The 15,459-nt window shown below is 39.2% G+C and overlaps 1 protein-coding gene across 9 annotated transcripts in view; it reads left to right on the top strand.

Annotated features, from left to right (window-relative positions):
- Positions 1 to 15,459, top strand: part of DNAH9 (dynein axonemal heavy chain 9) — a 372,566-nt gene that overhangs the window by 101,346 nt on the left and 255,761 nt on the right. For 8 of the 9 annotated variants that reach the window (XM_077166001.1, XM_077166002.1, XM_077166003.1 and 5 more), the window contains 6 exons: positions 4,950 to 5,080; positions 5,481 to 5,607; positions 8,777 to 8,929; positions 10,140 to 10,265; positions 12,604 to 12,843; positions 13,188 to 13,348. In XM_077166001.1, the coding sequence (XP_077022116.1) occupies positions 4,950 to 5,080; positions 5,481 to 5,607; positions 8,777 to 8,929; positions 10,140 to 10,265; positions 12,604 to 12,843; positions 13,188 to 13,348 (938 nt within the window). Of the gene's footprint in view, positions 1 to 4,949; positions 5,081 to 5,480; positions 5,608 to 8,776; positions 8,930 to 10,139; positions 10,266 to 12,603; positions 12,844 to 13,187; positions 13,349 to 15,459 lie in introns of those variants that run through there. The other variant, XM_077166009.1, reaches the window with a different exon arrangement.

A 15,459-nucleotide genomic window follows, 5' to 3' on the forward strand; every position in this document is an offset into this window, starting at 1 on the left:
CTTCCCTGTAGTTGGTTGCTTCTTCTAATTTGACCTAATTGATGTACCATTAACTTACTACTTACTCAATGGACTCTAATTCATTTTTAAAAAATTTTTTGCAGACTTCCTCTAAATCCCTTCAGTACAGCAAGTTCTCAGCTTACAAATAAGTTTGATTCCAAATTGTCATATATTGCCCAGGCCTTGTTTAGAACTTGAAACTCATCCCACCATAATACTATATTTTTCTGCTCAATCCACAAAAGCATATTTAATGCAATAATGTAGATTAAGGTTGTATATTTGCAATGAAAAAGAACAGAGCACAATTCTGTTACAGCAACTGTAATTAAACCAAATTGAATTAGCCAGCATTTTATGTCCAATGCTAGTGATTGAAGAAGAGCAGGTTTAATCAGAAGGGAGAGAGGATGTAGGTGGAAACTTCTGTAGGGACTTTAAAGGAAATGTTTGAGAACTCACAATTTAACATAATAATTAATATCATTAACTTCTAAATAGTGCCATAAATTTATATGTAAAATTTTTAAATGCATTTATTTTCTTTATATTAACAATATAATAGGGACAATTTTGAAAAATAATAAAATTAGTCATAACCCTCAAGCCCAACTAGTAACTATTTTCATTCATTATGAGTATTTCCCAATTTTTTTTCATGTTTATAGATAGTATTACATAATTGCTCTCATGGAGTAATTATAATTTTCCATTCTGCTCTTTTCATTTGAACAATTCTGTCAGATATTTCCTATACTTCTATAGCCTTGATACTTTTTCATTTTTAATTGGAGCAAAATATTGCCTTGAGGAGTCATAAGTTACTTTGCCTTGCCTTTCTGTAAAACTTCTGGGTAGAGAGGTGGTGTATCTCAGAGTTTAGGAGCACAGTCTGGGGCCAGCCAGCCTGCAACACACTTGCAGCTGTGGCACCTTGAACAAGTTGCTCAACCTCTCAGTTCCTTGGTTTCCTCGTATGGAAATCAAGACTAATAATGGTATGTATTTCAGAGAGTTAGTTAAAACAGCATACCTAGTAAGTACTAATATTAATAACACTGCAAGCTCTTACCACGTGCCAGGTATTGGGCTAAAGTCTTTGCACATATTATTCTTATACTTAACCTTTCCAACAATACTGTGAGGGTATGTGTCTTGGGGGGGAATGAAGAACTCTAAGTTTGACATCACAGTAGTGCACTTTCTAAGGGAAATTTTATTTTGCTTGTATACATTTTTGCATGGGCCCAGAAAGAGCATTGGATCTACATAAGTTTTATGCCAAAAACCTCAAAATGTGGTCTGGGAACCCCTGATGGTCCTTGAGACATTTTGAGTGTTTCCACAAGGTTAAAACTATCTTTTTAAAAACTATTTTAATAATAACAAAATGTTATTTGCCTTTTCATTCTCATTCTTTCGTGAGCATACTGTGGAATTTTCCAGAAGCTATGACATTGATATTACAACAGATTGAATGCAGAAGCAGATAGGAGAATCTGGCCTTCTAATGTCAAACATTAAGGAGATTTGAAAAAAAAAAAGTGAACTAATGCCACCTTTCTCATTAAATCACTTTGGGAAAATAGTTATGTTAGATTAAATATGTTATTGGCAGGTATGCACACACGCAGGGAGCAGGGGCAGGCGCGCTCCTGGCTGTTGCGAAGGTTGGGGCAGGGACCCCGGGGGACGTGGCCAGTCGCGGGTTGCCCAGTGCCTGGAGGACAAAGCAAGAGTTGAAGTTGGAGCTGCCCATGCCTGGAGCCAGAGGAGAGAATGCCGAACCTGGCCAGGGCAAGCGGCGCGCACAGAGGAGGCTGCAGGATGCAGAAGGGGCTTCTGACCCCAAGATATCATAGATTCCCAGCGCCAGGCAACCAGGGCAACTAGGAGCCAATGACAACTCCTGATGCAATGGTTTAGCCTTTTACTCCCATCTGATTTCCACCACCTATATGAAATTTCCACAGAACATGGAGTGCCACACATCCGGGGCTAGGCTGGCCAGATCGGAGAAAGTAACCTGACACTGTAGAAGTAGACAAGCCTGTGAAGGGCAGTAGCAACTCACCCAGCAGACAAAAGGTATCTCTTACAGCAGAAAAGAGAGAACAAACAGATGGCCAGCAGTCACAGACACAAAGTAGTGGAAACTCTTAAAGTAAATCTATCCCTAAATGGCTGCATGTCTCTAATATTCCTTTCTGCTTCCCGGACCCTGACCGAGCCAACGGATGTTTGTCCCCTGTGATTGGGGAAAGAACACTGGAGCAAAGTTTTGGCGCTTATAGCTGATTACCTGCATGTATTTTTCACACTGAAGAGAAGGTCAAGATAGAGATTTAATGATGTTCTTGAAGTACTTGAAGAGTTTTGCACCAGAAAATAACCAGCTATTTATCACCTCTACAGAAAAGAGGCCAACAGAATATATGAAGGGCAGCTTAAAGGATTTGGGTTATATATAAGAAGAAACTTCCTGGACACATGAGTTATTGGATTTTTTGCTGAATTATCAGACATAATATGAACCTTAGTCTCTGAAGGTCTGCAAAAATGGCATATATTCTCATCTGTCAGATATGTGGTTTGTCTTGAGTCAGGAAAGTGTCCATTGAAGATTTGCCTAGGCCAGTTAGCAGTGATTTCTTAAAATGTATTATGCCCTTCCCATAAGGTACAAAGTACAAAAGAAATTTTTCCTTTCAAGGGATGGCTGGTTGCTGTGTCTTTTTCCACATGGTTAATACCTATTACACAGAAGGACAGCAGCTTGGTCTATATAGAGTAGGCATTCCATGCTCCCATTGTATTAGCTCTGTAAACTTGACAAATACCTGCTTTGGGTCTCATTTTTTTAACCATTAAAGGAAGGCAATCTTTACCCCAGAAGCATGTTTGAGAATACATTAGAAAATGTAAAAGAACACAAATTCTAAAGCATCATATGAATCTTAGTTTTATAGGGTAGTCAGAGAAATAAAATACCTTCCTACTTAAATTAAGACATTTTTCTCTTTCCTTGATTTTTCTGGTTTTCTCTTATATGATGAAACTGATATCAGACCCAGATATTTTACTCTAGGAAATCTGAGTTCTTATTACATGGTTTTTGTTAAGGATAGAAATGATTCAAACCCATGAGAAAGTATGGTGTCTGTTTTGCTCTTTTCACTTTTTTTTTTCACATTCCCCAAAGTTGAGTTTGAAATCCAGGTAAAATAGATAATTGGGAGGCGAGCATGAAATCCAGGTAAAATAGATAATTGGGTATATGAGAAAATTGTGAGCAGAAAACATGACTGGAGATTTACTGTACATGCCTTTGATTCAGTTCATCCAAGTATTGATTAAAACAGTTAGTTTGTCACCTTATGTTTACCTTCCCTCCAAATAATTACTGTGTTTTATGTATAACCCTCTAATCAGCTGTTAACCTACTTATTAGTTTATTAATGTTGCCAAAATACAATATACCAGAAATGGAGCAGCTTTTCAGGAGTGAATGTATTAAGTTGCACATTTATAGTTCTATGGCTAGAAAAATGTCCAAACTAAGTCATCTAGGAAAAGATACCTTTACTCAAGAAAAGCCAATGTCTGTCACATGGGAAGGCATCAGCTGGTCCTTGTTTCAGGTTCCATTGCTTCCAGCTTCTAATGCCAGTGGTTTCCTCTCTAAGTATCTGTGGGCCTTCACTTAGCTCCTCTAGGACACAACTCTGGGTTCTGGCTTGATTAGTATCTCAAAGGAAGGCACATGCTAATGTCTGCTGGACTCTACCCATGTCTAGGCATCTGCTCTCTCTTTCCGGCACTCTAACCATCCCCAAACATCTATGTCTCTGTCAGTTCTAAAGCAGCTGTTCTCCAAGCGTCTGAATCTGAGGTTTCTCCAAAATGTTTCCACTTTTAAAGAACTCTAGTAAATTAATCAAGACCCACCTTAAATGGGTGGAGTCACATCTCCATTTAATTAAAGGTCACATTCATAATTGGGTATGTCACATATCCATGGAAATAATCTAGCCAAATGGTCACACACACAACTGGGCATGTCACATCTCTGTGGAGATGATCTAATCAAAAGGGTTGCCACCCTATAATACTGAATGAGGATTAAAGAACATGGGCTTTTCTGGGGAACACAACAGTTTCAAGCAGGCACACCTACCTAACAATAGAATTATTTGGATTTAATGATCTTTAGCTTTGTCTATTTTTCCAAATGTTAAAATACCTAAATAATTACCAAGCAGGATTGTTATTAAAAATGTTCTTGGGTGGGCCACGGTGGTTCAGCAGGCAAGAATGCTCGCCTGCCATGCCAGAGGACCCAGCTTCGATTCCCGGTGCCTGCCCATGTTAAAAAAAAAAATGTTCTTGATGTTCATTACAGAAATATTAAAGTAACACATAAATAAAATTATTCTTAATCTCTAAAAAAAAAGTTAAATAGAATGGAATAGCATGTAGTCTGTGGACATTCAGACTTACATTTAGTGACTTGGAAAGTTGTTCATGGTATATTGTTAAGTTAAAAAAATAAAAGCAAGTCATAAAGCAAAAACATAAAAAAGCTTTTTCTGTTAACACTATAGATTTATTATTGTTAGCTGTTAAATGAATTAATAGATAAATATTTTTAAATTTCTCTGTTTTAACTTCCAATACAGAAAATACTGATAGATATTATCTACAGAAACAAAAGCTCTTTAGACTCTTCAATAATTTTCAAAGTACCCAAAGTTCTGTAATCAAAGAGTTTGAGAACTAATGTTTCAAGCCAATGGTCTTTTCTTCTTTGAGAAACCCAGAAACTGATTTCTGCTTCTGACAGATTTGTCACTGGCTATATCAAGAGAGCTTTTAACTGAAAACTGAGTTTTCAGTTAAACTGAGGGGAGTGGTATTTAATTTTTTTTCCACATTTTTATCTGTAGGATTCTAAAAGATTTGAAGGCATTGACAATGATTTTAAAGAACTAGCTTATGATGCTCAGAAAACTCCAAATGTAGTGGAAGCCACCAACAAATCAGGTCTTTACGAAAAACTGGAAGATATCCAGAGCAGGTGATGGTCTGTTGTTGCTCCCTTTTAACCAAGTGGACAACGTTTTCTTTTTCTCCTCTGTCTCTGAAATCCTTACTTTATTTAACTGCCTGAGTGAGGGAATGAATGAGTGAGTGTGCGTTTCTATGTTTCTTTGTTTGCCTGTGGTTTGGGGTTTATGGAAAATTATTTGAGGTGTTTTATGCTGATGTAAATATATCAATGGTTATATTTGCAAATATCCATGTTTCATGTACTTTTTTCTGTACATATTTCACATATTGCATATATTTGCATTTGTATATGTATATACATATACAAATGTCCTATGTATACATGCCCATGGGTTTAGACATGCTTAATTATAAAATTCTGTATTCTGTGTACTTAAAGTAGGAAATTCTGTTTTCTGTACCTTCAGATTGTGCCTATGTGAGAAGGCCCTGGCAGAATACCTAGATACAAAGAGACTGGCCTTCCCTAGATTTTACTTTCTCTCCTCTTCAGATCTGTTAGACATCCTTTCCAACGGCACAGCTCCACTGCAGGTAAGCTGGGGGAGTGCTTGGAGAAAGGCTCAGAAGGATTGAGGAGCTCCCAGCAGAAGAGAGTTTCAGATTCCCCTTTATCTCTCTCTCTCTCTCTCTCTCTCTCTCTCTCTCTCTCTCTCTCTCTCTCTCTCTCTCTCTCGGTGTGTGCCTTTCATCCCCAACCTCAGACTCCTCTTCATCCCCACCATTCCTGCTGCTCAGGATGCCCTCTAGCCCTCCAGTGGGTGTAACTGGGAGAGGGCTGAGGAGGGCAACGATGTAAGGGACTATTACAGAGAATAGCCTTTGACTGATATGAAGAGGGATCCCGTAGTTGGTGGTCAAAAGGGATAGGTGAAATGCTCTCAGGGAGATAAGATCTCCTTCAGATCATTGGATATTGAGGTGATTTTAGTGAAAAAAGCATGTATGTAGAGTCCCAAATGTTGTATTCTAGCCCTTGATCGACCACTTACTAGCCATATAGTCTTGGATATATCATTTCTTTCAGACAAAGTCTCCTCACCTGTAAAATAGACCAGCTTGCTGTGTTATAGGTTTTGTGCATCAATATCAAGTACCTAACTGAAGCACTTTTGTATTTGGAGCTATAGACAATGGTTCTCAAACTTGAGCATGAATTACAATTACCTGGAGGGTTGGTTAAAATGCAAATCTCTAGGTCCTATCTCCAGAGCTTCTGATTTGGTAGATCTAGAGTGGGGCTGAAGAGTTTGCCTTTCTAAGGATTTCCTAAATAATGCTATAGCTAGTCTGGGGATCACTCTTTGAGAACCACTGGTTTACACTGAGGAGTTTCAGTCTCAAAATTACTAAGAGGAGGGAAGAATGTTGTCTCTTCTATATGTTTTCTTAGCTTTCCTCTCTTCTTACCCTAAGAAGAGATAAAGGTTTGTCTGCAGGTCTTAGCTGTTTTGTTTTGTCTTTTTAGACTGGATATTTCATCAAAATGTTGTATTCAGAAGTTTCTTGGATTAGTTTTTTCTCCCCCTTCAGTGTGATTTTGTTATTCATTTGAAATACCTTGGGTTCATTTCTTTCTCTTTGACTTTTTGAATATGTACAACATTTGTATGATTTTTCAACATTAAACTATACAAGAAAAAGATATGTATACTCAGAGAAGTGCCATCCTTTCCCAGTTCCTTCCACCTGATCACTACCTCCCTCCCACCCTAATTTCATTAATTTCTGGTTATCTTTCTTATGTTTCTCTTTGAAGAAAATAAGCAAACATATATATGTTTTCTTATTTCTCCTGTCCTATGCAAACAGTAGGATTCTATCTCTACTCCTTTGCACCTTGCTTTTTTTAGTTAGCAATATATCCTGGAAATCACTCTACATCAATGATTCAAAGATACTTCCCTCATTCTTGTTATATTTGCATAGTACTTCATAATGTCCACAGTTTGGATGTTAAAAATTTTTTCAATTATAATTATATAATTATGATGCAGTGAAGAACCTTGGGCTTCATATTGTTGGCTATCTGTCTTACAAGTAAATTTCTGTAAGATTTCTGGGTAAAAGGATAAATTTCTTTGTAGTCTTATTAGTTATTATCTAATAACTACCATGCATGAATGAGAGCACTTCATTAACAGAGCCAAGAAATGGCATCCATACATAAACTTTCTATCTTGATATAAACATTCTAACCTGTTGAAATTATGTTTTTTGGTTTGTTGGCTAAATAGGAGTATTAAAGATCGATTTAATTAATTTACTATTTAAAAACTAATTTGATTTCATTTTTCTCTGTAGGTTGAAATATTGATATTTGTCAATATTCTTCATGTTTCCTTTATTAAAGCTTTTACAATATACATGCTCTTACTCTACCTCTTGAGTCTTGTTTTCTCCTTTTAAACTGATAATTTTTGTCATAGATTCCTTGATGGTTGGTTGTTCTGATCTGCTGTTTATTCTTGAGTAAAGTGAAGTGCATCCCATTGAAATATTTGCCCCAAGACAGTGTGGTGGGGTCTCCTCAGTACGCTTATAGTTCACTGAAATACTCTTAGATTTGTCCTCTCATCTCATAAACTGGAGAACTGGTTGTACTAAATTTATCATTTCAGCTCTGGGTACCAGCAGCCCTTGGATTTGTTCAAAAGGTGGTTCCAGAGGGAAGCTTTCTTTTACTGTTTCTTCTTTAATCTGTCCTAGCCTTCATCTCAGGAACACAGTGTGGCTAGCATCCCTCCTAGCTCTGCTGCCCAGGGGCCTCTTCAGACTCTGAGCCCAGGCATGCCCAGGCATTCTGCTTGGTGGGCACATGCTTGCCCTTGCTTTGGACCCTCTTAGCGATGGCCCAGTGCACTGAAGAGGCTCTAATGACGGTGACTCTTCCACAGGCCTTTTGCCAGATTCACCTCTGTTTATCTCCTGTCACATAGTACTATTATTTTAGTAGAAGGGTTTATAAGTTAACTATCATATTTTCCTCCAATCTTGTCCCATCCCTATTAGATCAAGTAGAAATTAATTAAACATTTGTTGCTTCGTTGGTTTGTGGCTTGTCTTGCTTTGCCAGGATTGCTGTAACACATACCAAATCTGGTTGGCTTATACAACAGGAAATTTTTGTCTTACACTTGGTAGGCTAGAAGTCCACACCAAGGGATTTCCAGGCTATGCTTTCTCCCAGAGTCTATACCATTATGGTGATGGCTTGCCAGCAATTCTTGGTGTTCCCTGGCTTGTAGCTTCATCTCTGTTTCCATCACATAGTGATCTCTCTTTCTCTGGTTTCTCCTAACTGTCTGTATCCAAATTTCCTTTGCTTATAAAGACTTCAGCCATACTGGATCAAGGCCCACCCTCACTCAGTTTGGCCACACCTTAACTAATAACATCTTCAAAGTCCTGTTTACAAATGGGTTCATACCCACAGGACCAGGGGTTAGGACTTAAACATATCTTTCAGGGGGCATCTAGTGCCTGATTCCCACTGCTCCTATATTCTTTTGGCCACTTCTTTCAGATTTAATGGTTTCTTGTCCTCACATCACCATTGTTCCCACAAACTTCCTTCTAAGTATTTCATATCCATCACTATATCTTTTACATTGATTGTCACATGATGTAGTAACCTAAACAATACAAATAAGTAACTTCTTAGACATTTTCCCAGAATCCTTTGGCATGGCTTCCTTCATAGGTTCAACGCCACCTGTCTAAACTCTTTGACAACATGGCCAAGATGCAGTTCCAGTTAGATGCCAGTGAGAACCCAACCAAGATAAGTCTTGGCATGTACAGCAAAGAAGAGGAGTACGTGGCCTTCAGTGAGCCTTGCAACTGCAGTGGGCAGGTAACAATGAGGTTCTTTTCCCTCCTTACTCATATGTGTACAGCTATGGTCAGGTTCAACCTTGGGGATTGCCTTTGTAACCTAGGGCTAGAACTGCTGCCCCTGCCCTGGGACTGCCAGTCCCTTCCCTTGAGCCAATTTCACAGCAATCTCTAATACAATATATTGTTTTGTGTTCTTTTCTCTCTTTGGGAAAGACATATGTCAACATTTATATCTCTTCCTTACTCAAAGATGTATTCAGAGAAGAATAAAATGCATGTAAACAACTGCCTGAGTCAACAAGTAAAGGATTTGAAAATGATTAGCAGCACCAGGAGTCTTTAACATGACAACCCCTGAAGCACACCACAGGGAAATCTGAAATACTGACATCTTCCTAGGAAGAATATACCCTTTGAAATCGGCTGCTTCCCTGCGATGTCACTTCTCTGAATAGACACATCTCAGAGCCATGCCCTCTCATAGCCCTTTCCCTTGGAAGGCCAATTACCGCCCTTCACCAAGCACTAATGCTTCCAGACCTCCTGTGTCCAATTCAAGGAATAGATCATAAGAATATTCTCACCCAAAACCTCTTTCCCATCCCACAGCATCACCACTAAAGTGCAAGCCCTTCCTTGTTCATTATCCTAAATGATCCAACAAAGCATTGTACCTAGGGATTCTAGTCAGATCTAAAGTAAAACCTGGAGAAAAGCTCTTTTACAAGATTCCACATGAATTCACATATGTCTTAAAAAACAATTCTAGTATGAGAAAAGAATTAGAAGTTCTTACCTGTATGAGGGAGATCCTGAAGTTTGATTCAGAATTTTCTTTTTGTAGAACTGTAGAGTATTTAGTTAGAAAATGTAACCCTGTCTTACTTCCCAATGCTCAGTGTGGACAAGAAGGTCATGAGATTCCACTGGCTTATGCACACCTAGCTCATCCCAGATTTAGATTTCCTCGTGTGAACTCTTGGTGACAGCCTTCTCCCGACCAGAATATTACAAATGGGTATACCAGTCTGGTGTAGATTAAATTCAGTTCTCGTTTACCACCATCCTTGCTTATATAGTCACCCTGTGCCTTCTGATAGTCAAGTAGGGTTGCATACCATGCCCAGGCTCCATTTGCTTCACTCTGTCAGGCAGAATGGAAGAAAAGGTGTAGTATAATCAAGTTTCTTAGGTGCCCAGTGTCTAACCAAAAGTTCTTCTTACAGGTAGAAACATGGTTGAACAATGTGCTTGCTCATATGAAGGCCACTGTGAGGCATGAAATGACAGAAGGTGTAACTGCCTATGAAGAAAAACCTAGGGAGCAGTGGCTCTTTGACTACCCAGCTCAGGTAATGTCCTAAATAGGACCTTTGTGGGCCCCTATCCTCTGCTAGGCTGTCTTCCTTATGGCCTCCATTAGCCTTCAGAGGCTGCTAAACATTAGACTTGCAAAGTGGTTCAAAGTTAGGAGATGCTTTCCTCTGCATGAGAAGCTTTGAGCAGTCTGCAAGAGGGAAGAGGGGAATTGTCCACCACGATCTAATTGAATCACCATGATCTTTGGAGAATCAAGGGTTGTCCATTATTTTCTTGATTGGCTACAGTAGGGAGAAAATGCTAACAATTCAATTTTAAAAATACTCATTTAACCAGCCTACTTTGAAAGTGCCAAACGTTGTGCTAAGTGCTGAAGGTACCAGCAGGGGACCAGACAATGTAATTCTTCCCTCCTTGAGTTTAGGGCTACTGTGGAAGTCATTTGCTTGCAAATGCAATTCATATAATAATAGGGAAGCTCAAGGTACTCCTATAGCTAGTTAGTGGGGTCTGGGGACCACGTCCCTAAAGCTGTGATACTTAAGCTGAGATTTGAAATAAGAGTTAGAAGTCAGAGATGGAGAAAAACAGCACCCGGGCATAGAGAAGTATGGGTAAAGGCCAGAGGCAAGAGCGACATGAAACAAGTGTAGTGGAGGAGTGAACAGGAAGGAACAGCAAGTGGATTCTAGGGAGGAAAACAGAAGCCAGTTCTTATAACACTGGAAAGTCTAACTTGATTCCAAGGTATATCTCAATCCTCTACAGAGTCCTCAATTACATAGTATCAAAATTAGCACATTAGGGGGGTTGTGGACACTTGGTGGTTATTAAATCCATAGGAGTAGGTAAAATTGCCCTTGGAAAGTATGCAGAGCGAAATAAGGATGTAAACAAACTCTTGAGCATCACTCAAAAGCTGAGTAGGTAGAAGGGACTAGTAAAGCCCAGTGAGAAAAACAGTATCTTTTTAGGTAGAAGGAAACCCAGGAAATGGTAATCAGGAAAATCCAAAAGGAAATTGTTGATAGAAGGTGAGAAGTCAAAAATGCCAAGCACTTCTAAAAGGTCAGGCAAAATAAAGAGACTGAAGAATATTCACCTTGGTGAGAGCAATTTCATTACAGTGGTAGTAAAGAGACTGATTTGCAAGGAATTGCGAAGTGAGAATAAGGTGGGAAAATGTTGACAGCAAGTTTAGATAACTTTCTCAAGAAACCTGGCTGTAAAAAATAGAAGAGAAGTGGTCAGTACTACAGAGGGAAAAAAAAGGTACAGTTGTAACAGTAGAGTCTGCACCCCCTATTAAGTCATTCCAACAGGACCACCCACGCAAGGGGAACTTCTTTAATAAAGCTCAATATGTATAAATTCAAAGATAAAAAACAGATACTTAGAAAATGATACATTTTTATGATAACAGGATTCTCTATTTTACAAAAGGATTAATTCCAACAAGATTCCTCGTTACCTGGATCAGAAACTGAGAACAAGAAAATTGTTGCCTACAGAGTGGTAATCTCAAACAAATGATACACCAGATGAACAATCTATCTACATTCTCCACCATGAATTATCAAAATTATGCATTTGCCATGTTAAGTTTCAATAAACAGAAGAATATTTATTTGAATAGCTTTTTCCATTTATTTTTCTATCTTTTTTTTTTTTTTAACATGGGCAGGCACCGGGAATCGAACCCGGGTCCTCGGGCTTGGCAGGCAAGCATTCTTACCTGCTGAGCCACCGTGGCCCGCCCTCCATTTATTTTTAATCTCTGAAAAGCTCAAATCATATTGACCACATTGAATTTTGGTGCTTATTTACCTTGACCTTCAAGAATAGTCACTTTAAAGTTATAGGGTTTAAGAAAATAAAACCATAGTTAAGTATGTCGACAAGCAAAAATGTGTTTCAGATGATGAGCTGTGGCTCAGGAAACTGGAGTAGGAGGAACATATAAGGTTCCAGAGGGACAGAACAAATACTAAGTCTCGTTGAGATACTCAGTTAACATATTGCTATTCTTGCAAGCACAGGAAAGATGCTGCCTCTGGGAAGTAAAGAAACCAATGATCAATGTAGAAATTTTTAGAAGCCACTGGCTTTGACAAGGATAAGTCTCTGGTGTTCATAACCAAATTATATATTTTTCAAGAGCACACACTGCTTTCCCCACTTGTATTATAACTACCTCATACCTGCAAGGATTCAGAGACATGTGGTCCACTTAAGAGAGGCCAATGGAAGAAGAAGGGAAAGGGCTTGTATCATACATATGATTGCATCCTGGGCCCTTGCTATGTGATGAATGGGCTGGTTGGAGACAGTCTTGCTACCAGCTTGAATTAGCAACTCTTGTTGCCACAGGTGGCCCTGACCTGCACTCAGATCTGGTGGACGACAGAGGTGGGTATTGCCTTTGCCAGGCTAGAGGAAGGTTATGAGAATGCCATGAAGGAATACTACAAGAAGCAAGTGGCCCAGCTCAAAACCCTCATCACCATGTTGATCGGCCAGCTCTCCAAGGGAGACCGGCAAAAGATCATGACCATATGCACCATCGATGTACATGCCCGGGATGTGGTGGCCAAGATGATTGCTCAGAAGGTAGGTTGCAAACATCCGGGGTGTCCCTCTTTGTGCACCATGAATGTTGGGGTTAAGGAGAAGCTCATATACTGTCAAAACATGAGGGCCCCCAGGGTCTGCCTGATATCAGTGAGAGAGCTGGGGGAGGATCATGGTGGCTGCCCCCACCTGTTTAAGTCTCCAGCAAAGCAGTACAATCAGAGCAGCTCATGCTTTCTCTGCTGTGGTGGTCACAGTGGGCTGCACTCTTGACTGGCAGAAGACACCAAGCAACTGAAGCCCTGTGTGCCTGTGGCCACAGTTCCACCTGCTTTCCTGTTTAACACTGTAATTTACCCATCTTCTCTGCCACTTTCTCCTAGGTAGACAATGCCCAGGCTTTCCTCTGGCTGTCCCAGCTGCGCCATCGATGGGATGATGAATCCAAACACTGCTTTGCCAATATCTGTGATGCCCAATTCCTATATTCCTATGAATACTTGGGAAATACTCCTCGCCTAGTGATTACACCTTTGACTGATAGGTGAGCACAGGTGTCAGCCAGTGACAGAGAGCCCTCCTGCTGTCTGATTAAGGCCACCCAATAGCCATCCATGGTAAAGGTCACTATTACTTGCTTTTTGTCCACAGAACTGCAGGCAGAGAGTCTGAAACAGCAGATATAAATGAAATTGAAGGGACATAGGGCAGAACTCTTCTGCAGCTTCCTAAGAAAGGGCTCAAAGTGAGGAACAAACCCCATAGCAAATTAGTGAGCTACGGTTTCTTACAGAATACCTTGGTGGCATCGTATGGTAGGTAAGAGTGTGGGCTATGTAGGCATGCACACCTAGGTTCTAACTCCAGCTCTAACATATACCAAGTATTTTACCATGAAAATACTGACCTTTCTGAATCTTGGTTTCCTCATCTGTGAAATGGAGGTAGTAATTCATTCATTGCATGATTTTTATAAGTATTAAAAATAATGTGAATGACCTCCCCCTTATGTGGGGCATGACATCAAGGGGTGAAAGTCTCCCTGGCATGGGAGATGACTCCCAGGGATGAGTCTAGCCCTGGCACCATGGGATCAATGATGCTATCCTGATCAAAAGGGGGGAAAGGAGTGTAACAAATAAAGTATCAGTGACTGAGAGAGTTCAAATAGAGTTGATAGGCTACTCCAGAGGCCACTCTCATGCAAGCTTCAGTTAGATATTGCTACCTGTCATAACTTGCCAAACCCCAAGCAGCCAATCCTAAAGAACACTGAGGGCAAAATATAAGATTCTACAAAGGTTCCATGCACTAGGGTAACTTTCCAGAAACCTACAACCTGAACCAGATCTGATGCAGGGGACCATCCTCTCCAGAACATCAACTAGTTCCACCCCCCATGCCATATTATTGACAGCCCCTTCCAACATGAAAAAGTTAGAATGGCCATAGTCCAACTACCACTAAAGAGTGGGAGAAAGATCAAAGGTAATGGTGGAGTTATACAGAGAAGATGGGGTTTCACAAATGAGTATGAATGCTGAACCACTGTATTAAAATTTTTTAGTCTCTACTATCTTAGAGCAGCAAGGAATAAAAATCTAAAATTGTGTAATTGTAACCCATACCAAACTCTGAAATCTGTTCTACAACTAATTGTTGTGATGTGCTTTGAAATTTATTGCTTTTTTGTATATATGTTGTTTTTCAGAAAAAAAAAGTTGATGTTGATGAAAAAGTATATATATATATCCCTTTTAGCCTCCAATGTTCTGGAGTAGCCAAAAGGAAAAATCTGAGATGATGGAATGGTAGTCATGGGCTATAAACTCTGGGATCTGTTCTGTAACTACTTGTTGAAGAGTGCTTTGAAAATTTTGCTTTTTTCTTTCTTTGCTTTGTATATATGTTGTATTATACAATTTTCAAAGTTTAAAAAATATATATTTGCTAGACTTATGCAAAAAAATAATAATAATGTGAAGAATTTAGTACCTTATAAGTGTGCAGTAAATGATCCCTATTGATCAAAAGATCATTCCATTGCACAGTTATTCATACCTCACACTCTGCGAATACAAAGATATAAACAAGGTAGTCCCTACCCTTAAGAAGTTTATACTTTTTAGGGAGACATGTTCTCCATCATTCATTCATGAATGAATACGTTCACTCCAGTCTTTGAGGTAGTCACTGGGAATATAAAGATGACTAAACATTTTCTTCCCTTGAACTCCAATTATAGTGAGCGGAAATGAGACCTAAATAGATATGAAGTTAATTAACACTAGAATGGAAAAAGGCACCAAGGCCACAGTATAAAATGGGATATAGAGCTATATACTATAAATTTCCAAGCAAGTTTCAGCAGTAAGCTTTCTTGAGTACAGCAGGTTCTATTTACAGTGGGAGGAAGAAGACTTGGGAAAGCTTCAGGGAAGAAGTGGTATCTGACCTGGGCCTCAAAAAATATATAGGATTACAGTAGGATTTAGTAGGCTTTATGATGGCTGTCAGAATGTTCATGAAATTTTACAGAAATCTGTACACATTTTTTTCTATTGAAAGGATCTATATAATTTATTCATTGTTAAAGTGGCTTAGGGACCCTGTTTTGGTTTGCTAGAACTTCAGAATGCAATATACCAGAAATGG

The sequence above is a fragment of the Tamandua tetradactyla genome, chromosome 6, assembly GCF_023851605.1.
Source record: "Tamandua tetradactyla isolate mTamTet1 chromosome 6, mTamTet1.pri, whole genome shotgun sequence".
NCBI classification, from domain to species: Eukaryota; Metazoa; Chordata; class Mammalia; order Pilosa; family Myrmecophagidae; genus Tamandua; species Tamandua tetradactyla.